Source organism: Chelmon rostratus, chromosome 7 (assembly GCF_017976325.1).
Source record: "Chelmon rostratus isolate fCheRos1 chromosome 7, fCheRos1.pri, whole genome shotgun sequence".
Lineage (NCBI taxonomy): Eukaryota > Metazoa > Chordata > Actinopteri > Chaetodontiformes > Chaetodontidae > Chelmon > Chelmon rostratus.
In genome coordinates this window covers 17,805,257-17,832,281 of record NC_055664.1, presented here as the reverse complement: position 1 = coordinate 17,832,281, position 27,025 = coordinate 17,805,257, and the positions used below count along the sequence as shown (strand labels likewise).

At 42.9% G+C, this 27,025-nt stretch overlaps 1 protein-coding gene across 3 annotated transcripts in view; it reads right to left on the bottom strand.

The window, feature by feature from the left end:
* Positions 1-27,025, bottom strand: part of cux1b (cut-like homeobox 1b) — a 61,266-nt gene that overhangs the window by 32,246 nt on the left and 1,995 nt on the right. For all 3 annotated transcript variants that reach the window (XM_041939925.1, XM_041939927.1, XM_041939926.1), the window contains exons 2-4: positions 11,436-11,546; positions 7,518-7,565; positions 2,367-2,445 (exon numbers count right to left, since the gene is read on the bottom strand). In XM_041939925.1, the coding sequence (XP_041795859.1) occupies positions 2,367-2,445; positions 7,518-7,565; positions 11,436-11,546 (238 nt within the window). The remainder of the gene's footprint in view (positions 1-2,366; positions 2,446-7,517; positions 7,566-11,435; positions 11,547-27,025) is intronic.

Sequence of the window (27,025 nt, the reverse complement as noted above, 5' to 3'; positions counted from 1 at the left end):
TGGAGAATTACTTGAGCCAGCATGAACCAAAAAGAGATTATAAAAGTGTTATAAGTACAGTCATCAGACAGCTACAGGTCAGAGCTTAATTCAAGTTAAAACATATGTTATGTTTGGGTTTCTATTTATGGTTATCAGAAGTAATAATGCATTTCCTGGCTAGGTTAACTGATCTTGTATTTACCATACTGTCATTGCTGATTATAAAGTTTATTGTTCAGCTTTAAAATATCCTACCCTGGATATGTCTTTATCATGAACCCTTAACAGCCAACTTTGAATGTTGGCCATTATATTGTTATTGGATTTTAACTATTCTCAAATACTGACATCTTTAAAAAAAATCCAGTATTGGTCAGGCCCTAATTGTAAATACTAGTGCAATGTTAGTGCACTGAACTGATTAGAAAGAAAAGAACAGAACAGAGATTTGGCTTGCCACAACAGTTTACAACACTGAAAGGTCATGGTTAGTTTTCAGATTCAGTATCAACAAAACTTTATCCATAAAAGGTTATTGAATGACACACTATCAGCCATTGTATCAACAGAGACTATTGTCAGGTTTTGAGATAAACTTTGATTTTGTATGGGGGGGGGGGATGAATGCGTCAACCGCTGACACAGCAAGGCAAGTGGATAAATAATATTTGTAGAGTGATACAGACGGTACCATAGATGAGACACATTAACAACAGAGATTACTGGGCTGTGATCAGTTGAAGTGTTCACTATGATGCACCTTGAAAGCAAGAAAAAAAAGAGAAACATGGGAGTAGACAGATGGACAAAGTGGAGCTGTAAAATAGGCAATGCAAAGGGTAAATAAAAGATTAAAGAAACAGAGACAGAAGGAAGAAAGACAACTTTCTGGAGGCATTTTACCAACATCTCTGTGAACACACAGCAGGGTTAACTGTCAGTGTGATGAAGAGAGCCCTGTCAGTCAGGCCAATCACATCTGATTGGTGCTCATGGGTGGCAGACTGGTGACAGGCAGCCAAGAGACGCAGGCGACGCTCATCAGCATGCCAGCTAAAAGAGCAGTTTGTGTGTGTGTGTGTGTGTGTTTATGTGTGTGTGTTGTACAGATAAGAGGAACTGACAGCTTACAGCTGGGGGTAAGGGCTCTCTCTCTCTCTCTCTGTGTGTGTGTGTGTGTGTGTGTGTGTGTGTGTGTGTGTGTAAATTAGTGTGTCTCATGTCTGACGCAGTTAGATATCTTAACTATGCTAATGAGAGATCAGCAGAGAACGATTGGGGAATTTCATGCTGATTTTGTGCTGTCAAGGTGACACACCATGCAGGGCTAAGCTCTGACACACACACGCAGACAGACAGACACACACACCTTGTCAGTAACACACATGTGCGCACTTGCATAGAGTCTCAAACAAATACACACAAGTACAAACAAACACTAAAGAACATAACTGTATGCCCTGAATTTGGACTCCTATGTGCCTCAGCGCCCTTGAAAATCAACTTTCTCTCCATCTTATCAAACCTTTGTCCTTCACACACCACCCTCCCCTTCCAAATCAACTGTACAGCCTGTTAAAAGCAGTTTGACTTGTGGGCCACTGGTGCTGAGCGCTCTCGCCAGACACCTTTAATCTAAAGCAGAGCACACTGGGCTGACTAACCAGGCCTTCAGCTGATAGAAGACAGAACAAAACACACTGTTTCCTCTTTCAAGACTGCTGCATTAGTCAGGCTGCTCTGTGTCTGTGTGCGTGTGTGCATCAGGCATTACATCATTGTCTCGCTGCAAGTTAAGAATAGCCCCGTCAGAGCTGGCGCTGACTTATTGGGAGCAGTACAATCCAAAGATATTACTGTAGGTCTATCCATGTGGGAATATGATGACCTCCTTACGCTATAGATGAACTCAACTCCTCTCTCGTTCCTACATACAGGGCCCCTCCAGGGCTCCCATACAGCTGAAAATCTCCAACCAGTAGCTCTGTGACTGCGTGTGTGTGTTCTGTAACACTCTGTGCTGTGTGTTCCTCCATGGCCTCAGTGTGCTGAAAGTGACTGCTCATGTGTGCACTTCGCAGCAGCCAATCGTGGGCGCACTTGTCATCCATATCAGGACGCACCTTCTGTTAAGACCCTCTAAAGGCTTCACCAGTGGGGAAGAGATCTCATGGGGACATATTAAGGCATCGCATGCGCCTGGATGCACAGTGAAGGAGCACCAGAGGGATGGTGTCATGCTTTTTCCTCTTCCCCTGTTGGTGCTGTCTGCATGGATAAGGGGGTCTCCTAATCACGTTTTTTGGACTCAGGGAGGTGTCTAGACAAACACACACAGACATACACAGGGACACACGCAGCCAAGACAATAAACATGATCTTACCTGGGACATCGATTATTTTCTTGTACACGTTCAAGAAGGCGTTCTCTGCTTCTTTACTTCTCTTACTCAATGCATCAATCTGCAAGGAGAGACAGAGGGAACAAAGAATGGTTAATTGTCAGTTACACCACCTCACATCTGAGTGTCACATCCATACACTCGAAAGGGAGGTCCATTAATTTCACAGTAAGAAAAGTCTACATACAGACAGATGACAAATCACAGGTAAGGTGTCGGGCAATCAAGTGCCACTGGAATAGATTTAATGCACCTTGGCACTGACTCTACAAGTCTCTGGAATGGATGGAACAAAATCCTTCTAAAAGATATTCCTTTATTTGTTTTTGATGATGGTGGAGAGCTCTGTCTAATGCATCGGTCCAAAATCATCTTTAGATGTTCTACTGGGTTGAGATCTGGTAACTGTGAAGACCATAGCTTGACTCACATCATTTTCATACTCATTAAAGCATTCAGTGAGCCCTTGTGCCCTATCGATTGGGACAATGTCAACCTGGAGGAGACCACTCCCATGAGGATACAAATGTTTCATCATAGAATAATGGTGATCACTCAGAACAACTTTGTATTGATTTGCAGTGACCCTTCACTCTAAGTGGACAAGTGGAGCCAAACCATGGCAGCAAAATGCCCCCCACAGCATAAGAGAGCCACCGGATCCCCTCACTGTAGGGGTCAAGCATTCGGGCCTGTTCTCTTGGTGTCAGCCACACATGCGCTTCCAATTTTGTTAAGAATATGGTGAAGGACCTCGGAACTCATCTGACCATATCACTTTTTTCCACATCTCTGTAGACCAGTGCCTACAGGTTTTGCACTACTGAACTCTCAAATCTTCATCTTTATCTTTTTAATGAGGGCTTTATGCACCTTAACCCAACTACAATATCCCTCTCTATGTAACTGTCGATGGACTATTGTTGCTAATACAGTCTGATCACTGACATCCTGAGACACCTGAGGAAGAGTTGCTTGTCTGTTTTTCATGAAATATCACACTAATGCACAAGTATCACAGTCATCAAATTTGCACCATTGACCACAATTTCCGTGACTATTTACTGATGTCTTTTCCATACATCTCAATGCAGAGGTCACTTTAGTCACTGTTCCTATTGAAACACTAGCCAGTTGAGCCATCTTTGTGACAAAAGCTCCTGTGCCCAAACAATGAATCCTCTTTCAAAGTCACTTACATCTTTCCCTCTTGCCATCTTGATACAAAATCAGAATCAGCCTGCTCAGCATTTTTACACATGCCACAGAGCATGATTGGAAGATAACTGCTAAACTGTACCATGCAGCACACCTGTGTGGAAGCATCTACATTTGTTTTGTTTCTCCACTTACTTATTCAGGATTTTTAATTTGTCACCCAGCTGTATCTGTCTATCCTCAATGTGCGTTGGTATGTTGCATTCGATAGCAGTTATCTTGACAGTGGCTGGGTTGGTGTTTCCTTCCCGTGGAGTCAGTTCAGCTGTTCAGCCGATGACGGATGCGTTTCGTTTGCCGCGTGCCCGTGCGTGTCCGTGTCTGTCTGTCCTCGAGTGAGTGTGCCTAAGTCCGTCAGTCAGTCAGTGTGTGTGCCTGTGTGCAAATGTGTGTTCGTTTCCCCTCCAGCACGCTGACATCATTAAACAGCTGGCTCAGTCTTTCCAGCCACAGCAGGGGCAGATTATTCAGTCAGCTCTTAGCAGCAATACAGTGTGGATCCATTACTGATGCAGCCATTAACACAAGAGGGCACGGCATGCATTCCATCACTGATATTATTGAAATGGACAGCATTAGAATGGATCCATAAGAGATTAATTCCAAAATCATTCTGGGGGATGACTTTTACACTGTTGTCAATTCTGAAACATGAGGCAGCAAGCTCCAGTATAGTCTCTGTGTCACACTTCAATATGAGAAGCAGACAGAGTAGGCGAAACGCATCTGAAATCAAGTCTAAATTGAGGGAAACAGATGCCAAATAAAGACATTCAGAGGGTGCTACTGTACTGGGCAGAGCTACAGCTGACTACTCTGGCTCACGCACTCAGACTAAACAGCCTTGTGTTTCTCTTCCAACTCCTCCAGCACACTCACTGAGAGAAAAGGAATAAAGACAAAAGCCTATATAAGTCCAAATATAAAGTCTTCACATTCCCAGCCAAGCCAGTAGTGTAGTTGATGGGTGGTTTAGGGGTTCTTGCCACTGTAAACAGAGCGGGCTACATGTAATACTGCCTGGGCTCCTATGGGAACCTAATAAATCTCCTCACATGGCTTTGATTCATCTCTAGTTTTTTAGCCGCAAAACATCTGGCCCTGTGCAGGCTGGTGCCAGCACCCCTCCCTCTTCCCCCCCCTTTATTTCTCTATGTCTTTCCCTCAGTCTTTCTCTTGAATTCTCTGTCTTGTCACTTCCATGTTCTCTGACTCATTTTTTTTTCTTTCCCTCAATCTTTTTCAGTGTCAGTCTTTCTCACATGTTTCTCTGTCACACACTCATGTCTAACTGGCATGCACAAGGCTCCTGTCTTGCTCTCTCTCCCTGTCTCTCTCTCTCTCTTACACACACACAGTCCCGCTACTATATCTCATTCTCACATCATGCTGCATCATGTACTTTACCCTCTTCATGTGCTGTGTGACATTGAGCGATCAGGATCCTCAAATGCAAGGCCACTAATGGGAGATTACTGATGCTGAGCACTAATACCTCTCACACACCAGCACCAAACCTGTTCATCACTGTCGAAATGTGTGTACGTATGTGTATATAAGAGTATGTGATCAGAGGCTCAGAGGACCATAACACAACCCTTATGATGAAGAAGAAATGATCACAAACCAACGCAAAAGATGATCTGCCGATGGCGGTGAAGGAAGCTGGCTGCGTGACTGTACAATGACTGGGCCAAGGTCAGTGGTACAGCAGCTTTATATAGCCCAACATGGGAGGCAGGAAATAGACATTTAATGTAGGACACACCCTACAGTTAGAGGCAGGTTAACTGCAGGACCAGAGCCATTAGAAGACCACCCAGGATTTGCAAATACAACCCTGCTGTTCCAAACTGCAGCTCTTTCAACCAATCCCAATGACATCTGCTATTACATGCTCCCCTGCCCCCATCCCACACACACGCACACGCGCACACACACACACACACACAGACCAAGCAAAACAAATGAAGTGACACAAATGATACCTCACCAGTATCAGTAGGTTACCGATGAGAAGTGCTTGCAATTGCAAAAGGTATCCCTGACACATCCACACACACGAACACATACGTACATACGTCAGCAACTTGTGCCACCATCACTCAGCACCGCCTCGCTCCCCTATCTAACCCATAGTGTGTGAAGGGCATCAGGCTGACCTGCGTATGTGCGTGCATGGGAGGGTGTGTGTGTGTGTGGCCCCAGTGGAGTCTGATAAGGGGAGGCTATGGGAAGCAGAGACTGAAGCCTTGGATAATGGAAAAGCTTATCTGATCGATGGACCAACAAGAACACTGAGCATGCAACATACACACAAAAAACACACGTACATGCACACACATAACCCGTTTACCAAAGTGAGGCCTTGTGGAAACAGTACTGTTATTGGTAATAATTATGACCCAAGGGCATCCACCTTTCAATGACGAAGATTAAACAGAGTATCAAGAGTTCCAAGTTCCTGGGCTAAAACTTTTTATTGTTCTGTCTGAGTTCCACATTCACTTAGTAAAGATTTGGGCTCCTAGGTAAAATGCTTAAAGATGAGTTACTGTGGGACTTCCAACAGGAAGACCCTCTGGTATCTGGTGCTGTCTTGTCCTTGATCAAAGCACCAAGGGGTAGGCAAACAAAGCCAGGCTAAAATTACACATTCTCAGAGCTGCTCATGTTGTGGCATGCAAGTGCGCAGAATAGTCGACTGATTGATGGGCTGCTCTAAGACTGGGGCGGGCGTACAGTATTATCTCAATAATCATAAGATAATGTCTTTCTCAGTTCCGCGACCACCCACTATGTGCCTCAGCGTGTTCTGGTGTGCACGCCGTCGAGGTGTGTCAACACAAGGATGGTGGAAACAGCTGACAAAGCCCAATTATATTGCTGCCGTTTCTATTCTCTAAATAGACTGTGGATCATCAGCAGAACATAGTGGAACCACTATAAATTACAGCTTTTTTACATAACCACTGGCTGTGGTTGCTGCTCTAACACAAGAATATGGAAACTAACCCAGTGTTAAACTGTAATATTCTATGGCCAGTAGCAAAGCAGCCCTGTCACTATCCATTGAGATGATTTTATATGTGTGCGTGTGTCTGTGAGTGTGTGTGCGTGCTAGGGAAGAGATACTGTTGGGCTCAATGTCCACCCACTCCAACCCCAAATAACGCCACAGTCTAAACCAGCCGCTTCCACTCCTACCCTCTGACTTTCACATATGGGAGTGAACTGGAAATGCGTGGCTGCCAGAAAGGAGGAGTCATGATGGAAATAGGCCAAAATGATGGAGGAGGAGATAGAGGGGAATGGTGGGAGTGTGATATAGCGGGCACACACAAAAGCAACCTCTTATAGGTCAGGGTACATGAAAACCTAGGGCGCAACATTAAATTGAAAGTAAATAAATGGGCCACAATGAACAAAAATGGCTCATGATTCACCAGATCAACAAAAAAACAACAAATAACCCTACCGAATCATGCAGACAAACAAAGTCTGAGGAAATAGCATTCGGTGAGTTGTGACTGGCTAGAGCCGGGGTTTTGTGGTGCTTTTTTTTGCAGGATGCAATTTAAACACACCCTCGGGCTACAGGACTTCATGAATAGGACAGAAAATCAAGAGCAGAGCAGAGCGAAGAAAAGAGGGAGAGAGGAAAGAGGGGAAATGAGATAGTGGCGAGAGAAAGAAAAGGAGATGGCGGAGAGAAGAGAGGAGAGAGAGAGAAGTGAGCGAGAAGATGATTTAAGAGGAAAGACGAAAGCGGAAAAGGAGAGAAGAGCACTGAGAGAGGGAGCAAGACCAGTCAACGAATGTCAAACAGGCTTTATAAAATGCACTGCTGGAATGCTGTGCTTGAGCATGTCTGTCTATCACTATGTCAATACAAATTCCCAATAACACACTCACCTCTCCTTGGAAGCTCTTGAGCAAAGGGGCAACCTGTTTCCGTAAATCCTAAAAAAATAAATAAATAAAGAGAAGAGGAGGTTAGTGAGTCTCAAAAATGAGATAATCAACAGATCAATTTAAACTCTAAAATAATATAGGAACATGTGGCAGTGATGTTGAGAGGCGGTGAACACCCACTGAGTTTTAGACTAACAGACCATGTCGTGATCAAATAAGTCACTAATTGAAATCAAGTAGCGACCATTCTTGCCAAAGCCAATGAATCATGAGTGATGCGTGAGCGAGTGATGAACACAGGGGTAGGGAGGAAGCCAGGTTTGTACCCTGAGGTGCTCTGGCGGACTGCGTTTCTCATCAGAACAGGTGCAGCACCACCTGGGCCACCCAGAGGCACCACTAGTGCGTGTGAGACAGAGAGCAAATGAGCCACAGAGTAGGCCTACAGTTAATGCAAATTGTCTCTGTGCACCAAGTTTTTACTATAAAGCAAATGCTTTTCATCCAGCAACTCCCATTGCATGACTTTCCAGTACGAGTCAGCGGTTTCAGATTAGATAGCCATTCGAGTATGTATCAGGGGAACATGCAAATCACCATGCTGTTAGCTGAGCCTACATCCTGACAAACTGAACTGGAGCGTACGGTAAAAAGCACGGCAGAATAGGACATTCTGTACAGGAACATTTGATTTGCACACATACTCACAAAACTGCCTAATGAAGATGTGAAGTAGGGCAACGACAGATGTGTACTCGGGAGACTCTGCGCCTTTTAGAAACCTCCGCCTAAAAGCCTAACCGATGCTGCAGAGAGCACGCATCCCAAACTGACCTGGGACCAGTGTCTGGGCCTGGTCTAATCCCAGGTTAGTCCAGACAGGCCGCTTGTCTGGGGCTGAGGACAGGTCATGACCTCGGTGACCCTGCCCCATTGTTACCTCATCAGGGGTCGTTGTGGCTGTTTGTCTGGGCCAATTCAATATTCCCCTGCTGGGGATAATGACCCCCACCTCCACCCCATCTCTGTCCCCACCCCCTTCTCACGCGCACGCACACACATACACACACACTGCACAAAAGAAGCAAAATGGCAGTTCTGTCATTTGCATCACATTTTGATTAGATCTTCATTTTTCCATTTACGAATTCAATTTCCTTTCATTTAGTTTTCAATTGCTGCACTAGTTCCTGTTAGGATTATTAGAAGAATGTTTCTTTTTATCCTTTTTGCTTCGGTTCAGGTTCCATTGTTTTGTCAGAGCCAAACAAAATGCACTAAAACATCTGTCTGTATTAGAGTAAATGAGCATACGAGACCTTTTTCATTTCACTATTCTACACCTTCAGCGTGGTATTACCACAGTGGCTTAAAATGTATGCAAATATTTATGTATACAGTGACCAAAAAAAGAAGCCTCTGTATAATGTCATGCAGTCTAGTCTAGCAGTCCTCCAATAATTACTGCCTTTGTTCAAATCATAATGTTCAACATTTGTTGAGACTGCATTGGCACAAGGAGGAGCCACTTCAACACTACCATCATTTTGTAAACCACGGTTTAGTTGTTGCATTAATCTTACTGATTTTTTTAGGCAGAGTTCAGAATTTTTTTAATGTTATTTGAGTTTTACTGTTTATCCTCTCAATCTTGCAAGTTTTTGGGGAGGACTAAACACTGCAGCTTGAAAGTCTCTCACACACGCTGAACACCCACTGCACCCACAAAAACAAACACATTCAAATAACATGCAGAGGCAAGCCACAGCTTTTTGCTGAGGACCCGAGCTCTGAACCCCTTTGGTCTACTCTCTGGTGCTCCGCCCCCCTGCCCCCTCCACTTCCAAAGATTTATGACCATATAACATAACAATGCACGCAGACACCATGGTCAATCTGTGTGTGTGTGTGTGTGTGTGTGTGTGTGTGTGTGTGTGTGTGTAGTGAGGGGAGTGGAGGGGGCCAGGCAGCAGGAGATGGATGGCTGGTGTGTGAGCTGCCGGCAGACAGCAGACAGGCCAGCCCAAGGAATCCTCCAGGGAGTATGGAACTCCCATTCGCTGTCTGTCTGCCCTGCAGCTAAACACAAACGTGTGTATGTGCATGCGTGCGCACACACACACACGCGAACACACTCAAAGTTGTTTTACTACCACTGCCTCTGGCTAGCAATCTTTGGGACATTTTACAACCATTCCCACCCTTGCGTTTATAACAGTGTGGTAGAAGAGTCTTGACTAACTAAAAGGAAATTAAGAACTGGATGAATAATTCAGGCAACTTAGGAGGCACAGTGAGATGTAGTCTCAAAAAAAATCCAACAGTGTGTCAGTCCTAATGAATTATGAAAACTTTGTTTTCACGCTGCATTTCTTTGCACTACTTTCAAAATGCTACAAAAGCCTGTGTGTGTGTATGTGTGTTATTATGCAGACCATGAGTGCAGTTCACGCCGAGTACAGCTCAGCAGACTAGACACAGTCAACGTGGGTCGGTCTCCTGGTTGTTGAATAATGGATCAGAGACGGACTCCCGCTCAGCCTAATGCAGTCTGATCTGATGTGACTGTGATCTCCGCTGACTGGTGCAGACCACAGAGAGCTGACAGCCCCGCTCCATAGGCTGGTCAGCCACACACAAACACATACACAGCTACGCAAGAGGCAGAAAACACAGCTCTGCGATCGCGCACAAGACGATCAGGGCATTTTTAATCAAGTGAAGGCCATCACACGTTACGAACTAGCCTATTTGGTAGGCAGCCTTGATGCTTATACACTTCCAAACGCTGAGAGTTTTAGTGCTGATTCCTATTGAGCCTGTTACAGCCCTGTAATGAATCCTGTCGCTCGTCTTGCCTGGCTCAGATTCCTCCTCCACATACCAGGGAGATGCCAGGGGCCACACAGACGCCAGAGGAGCCTTCCTAAATCACAGCCTTGTTACACTGATGAATGTGTGTGTCCTGTTCTGTGATCTAGGCTATCTGCCTCTGTGTAGTTGTGTGTGCACCTCTGCTTCTCTGCATGTTTTCTTTGTGTGCATGTGTCTCTCTGTCTCTGCCTCCGTATGTGTGTCTCTCCACCTCCGTGTGTGCTGCTAGTTATGTGGTTATGCTTGAAAATAAGATTAGAGATAAATGTGTAGGGTAAAGTGAAATTAGTGTCTTTTGTATGCAGGTTCAGTTTTCTCTGGTGTATATCCGTCTACACCGGGTGGGCTACAAGCTAAAGTCAATAGTCACAATCCTCATCCTGTGGTAACTATAATAGGCCTACTGTCAACTCCACCGAGAGTTGACAATTTTCTATCCACCGTCTACTCCATTCATACATAATTCATACTACCATCAATAATTCACCATGGTGACATTACCAATAATAACACAACAATACTTTGTTTTCGCTGTGTGGTTTAAAATGTGTTGCCTTGGTAACAGAGATGAAACAAATATTCCCAGGAGGAGTGATGGGAACACAGGAACAGGACAGAATTCCCTCCTGATCCCACTTAGTAGTGTTGTCACACTCTCTTTCTTTCTCTCCCTCCTGCTCTGCCTCGCTCTCTTTCTCTCCGTCTTTCTCTTTCCTTTCTCTCGCTCTCGCATACACACTCATGGACCACACTTTCTGCACGCATAAAAAACTAGGTCAGATAATACAAACTCCTGAGGGGTTTTCTGTTTTGTCTCTTTAGGATTTCAGGGAAACTAATGGAGAGACTATTTTTGGGAGCCAAGCCCGCATCTCTGCACCGTCTACTCCTCCCCTGCTTTCTCAGTAAATAATCACTGCTACATTTATGAGGAGGAGAAAAGACACAGAGAAACACAGAGGCAAACCGTGAGTGTCAAAAGAATTGCAGGATATATGCGTGGCTGTGTGTTGGTGCGTGTCCGTGAATATCTGATTTTCTCACCTCTGGTGTGTTCTTCTTGAACTCGCGGCTCAGGTCGATTAGTTTCTTCCGGGTCTGTTCGCTCTCGTCCTGTCTGTTGGCAAGCTGTGTGGCGGTGGCGTCTAGTTCTTTCTGCAACACAAACACATAACTTGTTTAAGTTGGCCAAGAAGTGGGCTGCACATTTTATCATACTTATTACTACTGTTACTGTCATTATTGTAAGCATCGTTGTTATCATTTGGGATAAAAAGACATGGGCTCCATAGACTAAACAGCAGACTCCTTGACCCATCTGGCATGCTGCGAAACAACCCATCCTGCCTCAGCTGAACTTGGCCAGTATGTTGCGCCAGTAAAGGCAGAGAACAGAACCACAATACTGATGTCCCGCCAAGGAAAACCCATCCACAAAAGTAGTTTCATCTGCTACCAGCGCAAGCAATAGCTGAGCCATTCATAAGTCAGTTAGAATTCAATCAATCAGTCACCACTGTGTCGGGCATGACAACCTCTGTAGCAATAGACTACTACTACTACACACATGAAGTTCACAACAATTATTGACTGTCTGCACCAGACAACCCCTCCCCTTCCCACATAACAACAGCACAATTATCAACAACAGCAGTGTTGTCAAGGCTGAGGCAGGGCCCGCCTTTATCCACATCCATTTTGCATTGTTATTAATAGCTATTTATGGGACTTGTTCCAGATGATGGGCCAAGTGCTGACATTAACAAGACGTTCAGGCCTTGTAAAGATTGTATCTCTCTCTGCTGAGCGTGTAAGTGTTGCTGGATTATGTTTCTGTTGGATTCTTGCCTTCTGTCACGCTCACTCCCCCCCCCCCGATTTTTTCCGTACTTGCTACAGATCATCCACTCACTCATTCAACCAGCAGTACCTTCTCCTCCATTTAAATCTCTCTCTTCTCCCTTTACTCCGCCTCCCCCTTTACTTCTCCCCCCCTCCCATCCACCTCCTGTGAGGCCGCCCACCCCTGAGAGTGATTAAACGCTGCTGAAGGGCCGTTATGCTAACTAACACACTAATCATTTAATACACACATTACCACAGGGGCCCTTGTGGCTCAGTCTGCTGACAAGGTCCCAAAACACACAGTCACGCACACGCGCCCACCGCCCAACATCACTCACACCCCCCAACACACACACGAAAATACAACCCTCTAAAGAAATAGTGTGATCAAGTACTAATTAGGGTTTTTTTTTACCCCCATCAGCATTAAGTTTATTCCCTGACCAGCCGTGATCTCGTTTTATCCACAAACCATAAAAAAATCTAACAAATGTTGGTCGACCGTCCTCTGCAATGGATTGCATGCAGTAGCATAGGACGTTTGGAACAAACAAAAAAAAAAAAAAGTAAAAAACTGCTCACTTGCTTACATGCCATCTTGCTCTTACTGCCCATGGAGCAGTTGATGTAGCAGCCTGTCTGCCCATGGCCATGGAGCAGCTGCACTATCTGTTAGTGAATTCGAGCGTGCGCAGAAGCTTGTGCAACGCTTGATGAAAGGAGGAACCTAATAAATTTTAATCACGTTAAATTAATTGTCAAAAAATGAATGCTCTAGTTCATGAATAGAGGTGTAATTATTATATTGCTAAAGATTAGCTACAGGAACAAGAATATAAGGCCCAGTTGGTTCAAGATATTAACACATATTAGTCACTGGCAGATATTAATCACAATATGATGTATTAGGCCTTCAGGCTTACTTTCAAAAATAATTTAAATGTAATAAATCAGTAAAACACTTCAGTTTAAGGCTTGATCTGAAATCAGAAGGCAGCTAACAAGACAATTTCAGGTATATCCCAAAAGCAAAGAGATAATGCCGTTAATTATCCAAGTTGTACCATTAAATATTAGGAATATATTGTGAGATTATGAACTCTTCCTCTTAGAGTACATGACCTGAATCATTACATGAATAAAATACCATGGAGCATGAACAGAGTACAGGTTTTTGATTATGAAGTGTGTGTGTGTGTGTGTGTGTGTGTGTGTGTGTGTGTGTGTGTGTGTGTGTGTGTGTGTGTGTGTGTACATGCATGGATGTGCGTGTGTGCATGCGTATTTCAGAGTGTGTGTGTTACGCACTTCAGGACAAAATTAAGTGGATCCAACTGCAAGAATAGTTTGAGTTAGTTAATTAAAGTTAATTAAAACTCATATTGAAAAGAAAGTTTGGTTTGCACCATCTAAAATCACCACTACCTCTAAAACATTGTTCGGCTTAGTTTGGCTCTTATAGTTTTTACTTTTGTCTCAGCTTTGGGTTTATAGAAAGAAGGACATAACTTCATATTGTTGTTTATCAAGTTGAAATAAATAATCTTTGGAACAAATACTTTCCTTATTTAACTTAGCTGAATGCTCTTTGATATGCAAATGAAATCATGCAAACTTCAGGTAAATCTCTCTTCTGCTAAATGGAGTTATCCAAAAATGAAAAGGAATTCAATACAATAAGACAATCTATTGAAATGAATTGATTAATGCGCTTTTTTTCTAAGCAAAAGTAAAATAACCAGAGTTCTCCACCAGGGTTATGCTTTAGGAGGTCATGTGCCAATCCCTGACGTCCTTGATTCTGGCCAATCCCTTTCCAAAACCCTGCACATATCCCAATGTGTTACCAAATCCCCATTCCCAAAAAAAAATTCTCACTGCTAAGCTAAATAAACACATCACACATAGAAGTAATTATGGGCATGGTCTCGGTTAGAAAAGAAAAAAGAAAAAAAGACCCTCAGACCCAGTCAGGTTTTGACTATGCAGCAAACTCTCCGCCCACATCAGCAAACACGGGCAGACTTTACACTCATCTTGCTGATAGAGCGTAACATCCAAAAGTGCACAGTCCCTGCTGCCGGCCCCTTGTTCACACACGTCAAGTCTCACTGACAGTTAAGAGACTAATACTATTCCCATTTTAAGCAACATATTACAGGCACAATAAGTTTGGTCATATTTAAGTACCTTAAGTGAAAAACTGAACAAGCATGTTTGGGGATCTGCTCTGCTGTTTTTGAAGAAAGTGGGTTTGAAGAAAAATAAAACTGGACTTGAACTGTGGTCAGTTTATATGTTACAAAGGTGCAGACCCAAGCTAGAAAGACAGAAATGTTTTCTCCTTAGACTTTTGTCCTTTGTTTCAATCAACTACAAAAAAAAAAACAGTGGTGCAAATGTCTTTCAAGTTTTTTTGTTTTTTTTTACAGTTAGATGGGGTTTTTCAGTTTATAAAAACAAACTAAGCTTACAACGTGTTTGACACATGCTTTTTCCTCTGCAGCTATTTTATTTCAATGACTAAATGTGTACTCACGGTGTCAAACTGACTATTTCCTCTGACACTGGTTTCAGAAGATTTACATAGGACCAACAGATGGAACTTCCTCACAAGGTGATATTCTCAAGTTTATAATACTGTATGAGAGTACAGTTACTTGCCATTTACAAATGGCTGATGTTTACTTTAAAATTATATTGTAGATATCAAAATTAAGAATAAACTGTTTGAATTCTTTGCAGTGAGGACTGTCAGTGCCCAATCGGTCCAGCTACCTGATCCTTGCTAACACCCACATCGCAGTTTATATTACTGTCGTGACTAAAGATAGCAGATAGCTAGATTAATAGATGGCTAAATAGAAAGATGAAGACCTTTCATGTTTATAATGACTGGAATGGTGACATCTGTCACTATCCATCTGAAGTCATGACAGTGAACACAAACGGCAACACTGTGTGGGGACTGGGCAGTCAAAAGGATTGGTCTGGACCTTTGCATGTTTCAGTTCGAACAAAGAGGTCAGCAGCACATGCCTTATAAAACATTGGAAACCTGTTTCAGACTAGAACTCCAAAAATGCATACCAGTACATCTCTAATTTGGAATTTATTAAGAAGCATCCACTAACAGCAACTCAATTCAGCTATTTTGCTGGCTTCATCAAGCTCCAAACTTTTGGAGGGGAATACTGTTAACTTTAGGCAAGTCTGCTCTACAGGGGCTCTGCCATCTGGCATACCACTGGGATTTTCTTTCAGTCATGTTTGACATGCTAGTTTGATAAACCTTCCAAATTAGTATGTCTGACAAGGCGCCAAGACATGAATGAAGAAACTCTAAATAACAAAATACAAAAAAATGCCAATTAAATGAGTCTATATTTTACAATACATGATTCATGTAATGACAAGAAATATAACTAATTGCACTGGCAATGTGCAAATACCAGCACTTATGCTGATGCCCCAATGTAACGCCTACAGTTCACCAAACAACATGCAGGAAAAACTATGTGCTTGGGCCTTCAGGCCTTCAGGCTCAGTCTCGAGGTCAATACTCTCTGGCTCTCCTTGGCCTGACTTTGAAACGTTTTACTTTTCAAGTCTCAAAAAGGGTTTAATTTACTGGTGAATTAATTCATTTAACCATTCACATTAACTCCAGCACTATTTTTAAATCTGGCTATGGCTGGTTAGGACTGCACTGTCTAGTTTAGCAGACGATGGAATATGGTGTGTGCAGGGGAGCATTAAGTGGGCTGTAATGTCTGTGTGATTGCTGTAACAGCCCTGCTTGGCTTGGCTGGACTGGCCCACAGCAGCAGTCCCTGTCCTGGTTCATTTGGTCGTCTGGTCAGCTGTAAAGACGATTGGAACAGATTGCCAACACTCCCTAGAGAGACTTCAACACCGACTTGGCCAAGAAGCCTCCCGCACACTGCTCCACACGCGTGTGCTCTCACATGAATGCACAGACGGGCCGCTGCAGTAACTTGGGGAGCCCAGTCTTTCCACATTCTTTTGAACTCTGTTTCAAAAGATGAAGTCTGCTAACATGTTTGCCCAGCGAAATTTGGCATGGTGAGCTATGTTCACAGCTAGGAGGCGAGGCTGGGCCAAACGAAAATGAGTATCTCTCCGTCTGTGGCCATAATACTAATCACCGATAACGTGTCACGGGTAAACAAATCCTATTACCACCGGCCATCGGACCCAAGGTGTATGTGTGTCTGTGTTCGTCTCTTGTAATGAAATTCCTTCCACTCATCTGCAGGCAGAGAGAGGCCTTCTATCTGACTAATTTGCTCTAATTACTCTAATGAGCCACAGGTGATGATACAGTGAGACTGATTAATTAAATGGGAGGCACCAATCAGGCATGTCTGATTATGCCAATCATATCGACTACAGACTAAATGAGATAACAGGAGACAGACGCACTTTAATTGAGGTATCAAAACTTCATGGAATTCCTTATGCCCTCACGCTCTGGCGATGCCGAGACAGATAGGCTGGTGGAATGACAACAAAGTTATTGTTATGTACACAGTATGAAGTCAATCTGCAGCTGCCGTCTGTGCTGCCACGGTGACCAGGAGCGCACGCCAGAGGAGAGAACGCCACACAAGGATTTGCTTTGGATCTCACTCTCTGTAGAATAATTGGGACTGTAACAGTTAGAAACACTGTTTACACCTAGTCTGCAGTCACACAAGCCAAGTAGTCTGCCACTACTCTTTTAGTCCAAACACAATGTAGGTTAACTGCCCTGCATTCGGTGCATGTTTTACACATTTATCTAACGGAGTACCACTCTTGAATTCAAGCCACGCATAGGAAGAGACAGACAAAAGCACATTCACTTCTCAGTAATACCAACACCATATTAGTCACACTACAGAAGGGGGTAATATTTTAAAATCAAACTTTTCTGTGTGCGTTACAAAGTGAGAAGCCTTTTACAGCCTCTGTGCTTGGCAACATGACACAGATGTTTAAGAGATGAAGTTTTCTGTCCTGCCACTGCAGTCACTAATCTTTTCTTTTATCTCTGACATGTCTGAGGCTGTTATGTGGTTTTGATAGTAAACAGTAAAGGCGTCTGGAAAGATGTCTTATCTGAAATCTACGAGGCCTACCTCCGAAACTCCCCCTCCATCGCCCCTCACAGTGTTCCACCTCCTATGCGGCTGACTGTTCTGTATGCCAAACCTACTGTGTGGGGGTGGAGTTGTGGGGTGGCGGCTCAGTCAGGAGCGACAGCCACGCTTGCTACAACGACACGGTACATGATCACAGATCACAGGCACGCCCCCTCAAAACACAGCACAACAGCAGCACAGATAAGAGACTACAATCCTGGCTGCCTGTCTGCCTTCCTACCTTTGACATAGCAGGGTGCAGAACTTTAAATGTGCCAGCAGAGCAGATGCTGTTTTCTCAAACCACACAGGGTTTGAAGACGCCAGTCATATCCTCCTGAATCTCCGTTTTTGCTTTTTCCTCTCACCCATTGGAGTCAAAGCCGCAAAGTTTTCTTAACCACAAGCTAACACAATAGTTTCACAGTGACAACTGAGGCCTAAACACTTGTGTTTTGTGTGTGTGTGTGTGTGTGTGTGTGTGTGTTTGTGCAACTGTGTGTGCATCTGTGTTTGTGTGCAGAGCGGTTGGGGGCGGGGGGTCAGCCTACCACTCTCCACGGTCTTACAAGACGCTTGTGGTCCCTGAGCATTTTGCTCCTTTTTTTGAACACAGATCCATATCTACCAACAGCACAGGAGCTGTCAAGACTCACCTCACTGAAGCTGACGCAAGCCTGGATCAAAAACAGCCTTTTTACACCGCAGCCTCGTTTGTATTGATCCATGTTTCTCTGCTGAGAGACTGGTTGTTGTTTTATCTCCCAAACATCCAAGCCTTAACTCTCCCGAAGCTTACTGAGAGCTAGTCATTATTTTGCCCGACCTATTGTCTGACAAAAGGTTTCAGAGGCCAGGAGTGAGCTTAAATACAAATATAATGAGACTAAGATGGTTTCTGGCATGGAGGAAGTGCAGCTCACTTGGTCTCATTTTGCAGAGTTCGAATTTAGCTGGAGGCCTGTGTCACAAAGGGTGAGTGGTGTGGAGGGTGCAATGGGAGGAGAGGGGTATGGCGATATGCTAGGGTGTAATGCATTGGTGAAAGGGCAAGATTTTTCATCCCTGCGTTTACAGGGTGGAACGGCTAGGATATTGAGATCTGAGATAGGATCAGAGGGTAGTGAGCTGTTTCAGCTACGATAAAGGCCACGCATTACAAACAGAGCACAGATAGAGAGAAAGAACCACAGAGAGAGAACCAGAGAGAGAGAGCGAGAGTATCACACCTCTCATCCCTGAATTAATGCCTCCATTCTGCCAGGAAGCCATTCTGTGCCAGTGAGAGGAGATTGGGGAGGGGATGAGTGCACAGATATGGACTAAAAAATGGAAACTGTGATCATGGAGAGGGGCGATATGGATTAATCAAGTCTGGGAGAAGAGTGGGGCTCTGCAGGCCCTGTAGTACATGCACAAGACCAGGTCCCAAGGACCCATCGCCACTATGACGAATGCACATACAAGTAACCATCACCGGTTAGCCTGAGCAGCCTAGCAATGTTATGATATTGTAGAAATCCATTGATTATCCAACACTCATATGCAAACTAGTCATTTTGGCCTAGAAAGTCTATGACCCTTGAAAATAGAAGAGAGTTCAAAATTGCTCTAATTTATTTAAGATCTGATCTGTTCTCAATTCGTTAGCCTATTTGATTAGTAGTTATTCACTTAGACTTCCATTTAATACAAGCAGCTTCATGCTATTGGCACAGATAAAGGACAGTGAAAAAAAGGTCTGCATCGCTCTCATATGCCTCTCCTACATTAAATCCCTGCTCTGCATGATGCCCTTTTCCACATTTTAATTTAGCCTTGTCTATCTGTTGTACGCAGTAATTTTCTAGACGCCTGATGATGACACATCAGCAGGAGTTGTGCCATAGCCTATAAAAGCAACATGTTCACTTAGACGCATACATCAAAAGCATATATCAAAATGCCCTATTAGGTTAGATATATCTAGACTCTAATGTGTCCAGCCCATGCTGTCAGTATTTTCTAGCATGACCTAGGCTTCTGACTGAGTTTGACACCCATGGTCTATACGATCAACGTCAACAGAGCATGTCCCGGGGCTAAGTCTTACTCAGCCTTTATGAGTAAGAGTTTTCTGCTCTGCTTGCACGACTTTTGAGAGGAAAAAGCAGAGAAACACAGTGAGAAAGAGAGAATGAGCATAGCTAATCCTTACAGTAATGACGGAATAATTAGCTTGCATTAGGCTATGTAATGGGTTGTAATTATATCATTTATTCTGCGTTGAGAGAATATGATATAAAGCCTGCACAATGAAGGAAGAGGAATTGAGCTCAGTGGGAAGTAGGATGGAGCATGTGTAAGAGCTCAGGCTCTTTCTATTGATTGATCCAAACATCAAACGAACCACTGGAGTAATGGGGGGAGTGAAGGACAGCTAAAAGCTATTTGGAGCCTTCACTGCATAAAAGACTTGACCTGTTCCACACAGCCTACATATCAAAACCATCAAACAGCAATCAATAGACCAAAGCGGTCAACTCAACAAACCGTCACCCTACTAAAACATCAAACCCCCGGCCCAAGCGTCAGATGATAGGCTACACTCAGCTTATCCATTACCATCAGATAAAGAGGAGATAAAACACAGAGCCTAATCCTTTCATGTGTCGTGACAGCCACAGCAGCCTCCAAGGCATTCCTTCAGTCTGGCTCTCAAATAGTTTTATGGCGGAAGGCAGCCATTCAGTCAGCCAGCCAGCCAGTCAGGGCTGTTCTGGTCTGTTTGTCTTATTTCACAGTTTACACGCTGTTTTATAGGTAGTTATTATGGTCACCATGGTGATGCCATACGTTTTTATGGTCTTTTGGTCTGAGGGCAGAGAGTGTAATAAACGAAAAAACACACACACATGAAAACAAAGACTCACAAAACACACTCCTGCTGTGGAAAGGTCTCCTGTCCCTCCCTTCCTCCCTCCCCCACTCTTTATCAGTCTCACCAAATGCCTATCTCCCTACTTTCTGCTTCATGTGAAACATGGAGAGGCTAACGTGGAATTGTCCTCTCTCATTCCACATCTGGAGCTGATCAGAGGGCCTCCTGGAAGTTGAGGCCTCTGGGCCTATTAATAACCATACCGCTGAACTCAGGGTCAGACAGCAGTCAGCGGATGAGCCTGTGTCTACTAAACACATAGTCCCTTCCCCCTTCCTCAACAGGACAACTTTCACTTTTAAAAGAGATGGCAGGCTACAGAGCTTAGCAATGTACATCCAGTTTCACGCTTTAAAATTGGGATAGACACTTCTCCAACTCAAGCAGGAGCTCACAAATTATTCACAAATAAGTAAACAAAGGCTAAAGTTTGAAACTGACTATTCATTCTGTCTTCCAATCCACAAATACATAAGCATAGGAAAACAGCCTGTGCTAATTGTGGGACAATTTTCTCCCTTGACTTCTTTTTTTCTTCTCTCCACAGCCAAACAAGTTCAAGTTCAAGGAGGCTAGACCTGTTTAAGGCAAGACAGATGGCAAAGTCGTCATCTGTTAGCTCTAGAGGTTAGGCCAGTCAGACAGCCCAGGTCATACTGAGGTCTGAAAGGTCAGACCAACTTTGACCCCTGGCTCCAGTCTGACAGCTGCTCAGGTCAAATGTCAGGGAGAGGTTAAGGTACCGTCTGCGGACGCCCAATGAATTTAACAGATACAGCACTGTCACTTGTGGGGAATTTCCCATGTATTGATAGACAAAGCCATGGACCGGTCTCAAGTTTATTAATCATGCATTAGGCAAAGTTTGCACAGTAATAACGGCAGGGTGCTATAGTAGTTCAAACTATTTCATTTGATTTTGGTTTACTAAACTTATATAAGACAGTCTTTCTTTCCTTAAATAATCATACCTCAAAAATTGAAAAAATATACATAAGCAGTTCCTCAGCAGTTTCTAAGTTCCTCTGACAGAACAAAGTTCGCCAACCTACAACATGAAACTAGACCATTGAATAGCATACCGACTGCAGTGAACAATTTGTTAAGCATAAACCACCCCCATCCAACACACACATACACGCACCTGTGAATACAGGGTAGTTGAATCATCATAATCGGTGGTAGTTTTCTGCTGAGCCCAGCCAGCAGTCTGTGTTATTTTTAGAGGGCTGACACAGAAGCAGGCTGTCCATTTACTCTGTGAGCTGGCAGCAGGACCATCACAGCTCTGGTTGCTTTTAAACTACCAAAATGGGAATGAGCTCAACATAAACACTGCAAAGGTGTGGACACTAACAGAAATGAAGTTAGCTCAGATTAAGGGCCATTACATTTCCATTACTTTAACATTAAGCGCCTTATAACACAAGGTGGTGTATGAAAATGGCAATTCCACACACACATTAAACCATCAAACATCTCATCACCGTATAGGTGTGAGGACGACATGTTAAAGTTTCTTCCATCCCTTTTTCGAAGTTAAAAAAGGGGATTTATAAGGTGATGTAAAATTATAAACAAGAAACTGTGCAACTTAGCATTACTCACATGAAAAATGGATTTTTAACATAAAGTCCTGCTGTAGCAAATCATAAACTCCTGGATAGACTCAATATAAGACAAAAGCAAGTGACAGAATAAGAATTTGGAGTAAGAACTGAAGCTAAAGGTTCAAGGCTGTTCCCATCTGATGAGACTGATTGGCTGAGCCTCAAGGCCAGCTATGGATCTAGCAACCAAAGCCATGACTGACATTGAAAATTACACAGAGTGAGCTATTAGCAGATAGCAAGCCATATCATAATTCAATCCCTACGCCATCAAAGTGCACCAATATCATAATTCAATACCAAGAACCATTAGCCTGCAGCACACCAATATCATAATTCAATCCTGAGGCCATCAGCCGATGCCAATATCATAATTCAATACTTAGACCATTAGGACACACCAATAGGCCTATTAGAATTCAATACCTATGGTCAATGATCTAACAGGACACTGATACAGGAGTCATGGGTTGACATGGGATGAGGTCTGCACATAAGGATCCTCAGGCCTTATTTAGCCCAGACTCCTTGATAACAGTGAGATAAACAACACTAAAATTAGGTAGGGCAAGTGGTTGACCAAAAAGCCTGGCTACACCAGACGCGGAGGGCCACAGAGTATTTGCTGCAGGAACAGATTTCAGCAGGCAGCAGAGGTACACGTCCGTTGAACAATGAAGCGATGCATTAGCTTCAAACTCAGCAGTGCGCTCAGGCAAACTTGTCAAAAATGTTTCGAACACTGGCCCCCACTGTGGGACCGTCTGCAGTTGGTCTAAATTATCACATTGTGGTACCTTGCGCAAATGGGACTCCATTTCGTTTTCTGGTCCATTGCCTCTGTTTATATTTCCATGTTAACATCTTGTTTAATTCCTCAAAATACTGCAAATCTCATCCAGGCTCAGCTCGCTGGGTCATCAGAAACCTGCACCTTAACAACCAATCAAATGGGTTCAAAAAGCTCACATTTCCTTGGCTGCTGTATGTCAATTTTTCACCAAAGCTGTCATTATTCAGAGTTATCCTCACCACACATTTCTTAGGTTTCCTCACTTAACTCTAATTCTCATGTACTGCATGTGAAGTGTAAAATAAGTCTGGAGAATGGAAAATACAGGACAGAATGATGTATTACTGAAAAACAAAATAAATGACTCGAATGAAAGAAGATTAATCAGCAACTACTTGGACAACTGATCAACTGTTTTTCTAGTAAAAACGCCAGCAGTCATCGGTTGTTCCAGCTCCTCAGATGTGAGGACTTCTGCTTTCCTGCATTCTATATAATTTGTACACTGATTATTCTTCAGTTTTTGACTAAAAAAAAGCAATACGCAGACAGCATTATGCTATTTAAAAAATCGTGGCAGGCATTTTTGCCATTTTATGGACCAAATTATTATATGATTAATCCAGAAAATAATCATCTTTAGTTGCAACTCTAAAATAATTGTTAACTGCAGGCTAACTTTATTAAACTGCGCAACACAAGTTGTGTATAACAATTATCAATAAAAACAGGATCAATAAAGTTTAATTATTTGTAGGTGACATACCTCTGAAAACTGACAGGTATTGACTATTTAATAAAAAGTTGACATTTTAAATTAGATCACTTCGCTGAAGGTGAGAAAGAGAGAAAAAGATTGAAAAGAAAAGTGTGTTCGACCAGACTGTTCCGTTACACGTATGAGACTGGATCAGAGCCCACTGCTGGTCTGCATCTCACTGTGTGTGCATTCTTACTTTACCAGTCAACTATGGGCAAGGCAGACATTTTTTCCCCTTGGCAATGCGAAATTTTTGTTTACTGAAAACTGTAGGCTTATATTACAAGATGAACAATAGACTATACAAGATTACATCGGCCTTGGAGGTACTGTCTCAAGAGTACGCTTGATTTTTAAATAACGTGGGCATCATCCTCAAACTCACAAGTGGAAATAGCCAGTAGATTCCAAAGTGAGCCTAAAGAGAAGTGTCGAGTCATTGAAGCCCAAACTCTCTCTATTGGAATACAGAGCAGCAGAATAATGGATGCTTCTGTCATGAGATACGGTGAAACTCTATGATGCTGTAGGTGAGAGAGTCTCCAAGTGGGTCTGTAAATAATGCCTGCCACTTGAAAATAGGTCTCTGGAAACTGCCCCCTGTGCTCTTGTTGCTGGTAGGAAGTTCTGTCTGTGAAGCTACATTAAAGTTTTTTAGTATGATGCGGTGGGAAATATGAAAGCAGTACGGCAAGACTTTTTTTCAGGTGATTATGAGCTACATCAAATATAAATCTCTGTCACATTTTCATGCAGAATAAATATTACCAAAACTGAAGCACTCTGATATTTTTGCAAGACGAAGGTAGAAGCTGGTGATCCCACTTTCAGTACACAGTGCAGCCTATGAACTGCAGCACAGATGACATAAATTAATAAGATTTTATTTAGGTATTGATTGAGCACGGCAAGACAAAATAATATATTTCTGAAAATATTGGCTATGACATTTTTATTTTCTTTATCAGAATTAACTTGTGTGCTACGACTGAAAGTCTAAATCTTAATATTTTTCAGAGTAGCAGGAAGTAAACAGAGTAAAAGTTAGAAAGTCAGGTGTAAGCAGTACTTGCATTTTAACAGAGGCCACAAACAGAAAATTAACATTGGCTGGAAGGCCCCTCTAATATATTTTGATGTTCACAATCTGCCTGTGGAGGAGCACTAGACCTTAAATTTGAACTGCTTATAAGTCTCCAAGTCTTGTGAAATCAGTAGTGATGAACACATGAACTGCAAAAAAAAACAAACAAACAAACAAAAACAAAGTAACTCTACTGTCGCTGTGGTGTGAATTGGCCCAGTTTATCAGGCATATCTCAGAATACAATCTCTATGCATATTGTAAGAAAAGATTTTCAAATTATGACTGAAATAAAAACATAAAACTGCTTTCTTCGGACTTCAAAAAAGGCCCTCACATTAATTAAATGATAATACTAAGTATTATGACTAGGATTACTATTATGGATTGTTACTCTGTACAAGACAGGACAAAATATTTTTATTATGTTGTTTTACATTACATTATTTGCATTTCATATTAACATGTGGACACTACAGGCGGTTCAAATGAAATGCAGCGACATTACATGTTCAGGTCTTGCTTAATTTAAAATTACTAACAGTGGAAAGAATAAACAGAAATATGTGATATTTTTAACATAAGCAGAGACTTCCACACCTTCAGGTTTTATAAGGAAACATGTCTGTTTGTCACACACTTCTGCATAAAGCCTGCATTAAGAGCTGCTGACTCCATCTGTTTGGGCACCCCTATTTTTAGACTTCTGTTAAGTGCGTTTTATCTTTTGTTCAAACATCAGACAACATTGGCCAAAATTTCTTTTACAATGCATGGTAAAATGGTTTAATTACATATTCTGATATCGACTTTCACAGAGTAAAATACATGTACTTCTTGTACAAAACTGAGTCTAGTGTAGACACTCCTCAAAGCAGAGGGAGGGGGAAGAAACTGAGCCTGAGTGTGACGTACACTAAATCACTGAAGAGTTGGGGAGTATGGGCCTCCGCTGAGAATTAGCCACTGATAAGGTAGATGAGGAGAAGGTTTTTTTGCAGTTTTCTGAGAACTGCACATTCCACTCAGTGCTGTGGAGTGTATCCTTCATAAGGATACACTATAACCTCTTCGAAAGTAGGATGACATAGCCCTGACCAAAGTAGACCGAGGGCAGACCAAAGACCTGACATGCACTCGTCCCTCTCTCTGACTCATGCTTAGTCGCTCACCACCCACCAACACACAGTGAAACCCTCAGTCCCAGTGCCAGGTTTTGTCACTGGGCAGAGAAGCGGTTGGCTACAGTAAAAGCATGACGTGATGCCCCTTCCTCTATGCTCCCCCAGCCTGTGCAGCAACAGAGGGGTAAAAATATCCCACCAGTGAGTTCAGACAACCAGCTCATAAATTAACACTAAAACTCCTACAGACAACAGCGGGCTAGTCGCTGAGAGATTTAAACAGCTCAGGTTGCCACTGACCACAGCTCCGGGATCACCTTCCAAAACTCTTTTCCTAAATTTACTCATTAGGAGGTGGTGAAGAAGAACGGGCGGTAGATCAGTTTTCATCCAAGTCACTATTTTGCTGTTCGCTAACATAGTGAACTATTTTTTCAAAATGGCCCTAGGGTGCATTGTTCCAGGAAATGTTATGAGGTGAGATGTAGACTATTAGGCCTAAATTGGGAATTGTGTAGAACAGAAGAGTCTGTTTTTAATTTTCAGAGTTTACACAGAAAATATAAGGTATACATTTAGGCTCAGCTATTCACTCATGTCTTATTAAGGTTTGCCCGTAATGAAGCGCAATCTCTCCTCGCCGCTCTCAAGTAGAAACACAATGTTCCAGCAAACTGCTTGACTGGGTCAAAAAAAAAAAAAGGAAAAAAGAAAAAACAACAGGAGAGAAGAGTGATGATCCCCTCTAAAGAAACTCAACTCTGTAATGGACGGACAGGGATTACAGACGTTAAAACCTCCTCCATCTGTAATTCACTGTCACCCTGCCATCATCTCTGAATCACTGATCCATTTTCCAAGTGTGCGAGACCTTGCTAAAAGCATCACTGTTGCACCCATTTGTGTTTGTAGTGGTGGGGGGAAAGAAAGGGAGGAAAAAAACAGCACACAGAAAAGACAAGTTAACAGCTCGCTGTGCTGTTTCAAAGCACTCTCTGTCCTGTAACAACCACCTAGCTAGTTTCTCACACAGCGAATGGGACACACTGATCAAATAGGATTTTAATGAACATCAGCAGTTGGAGCCTGAGGAATAGACGCCATGATGGCTTAAAGCTACTGACATCTAGGTTGGGTTGGATTTTCATCATCAAAAGAAACAAAAAAAAAAAAAAACATTCCTTTACTGGTGCCTCTTGCACAGACAACACAGACTGCGAATCTAAGTGCACACTGTCCATTCGATCACAAGGAAGAAGCAAATGAGAAAGCAAGTGGCTGACAAGGCCGTGTGTAGACCATGATCATATCATACGAACCCAACATTATACTCAGAAACCGGATAAGAAAA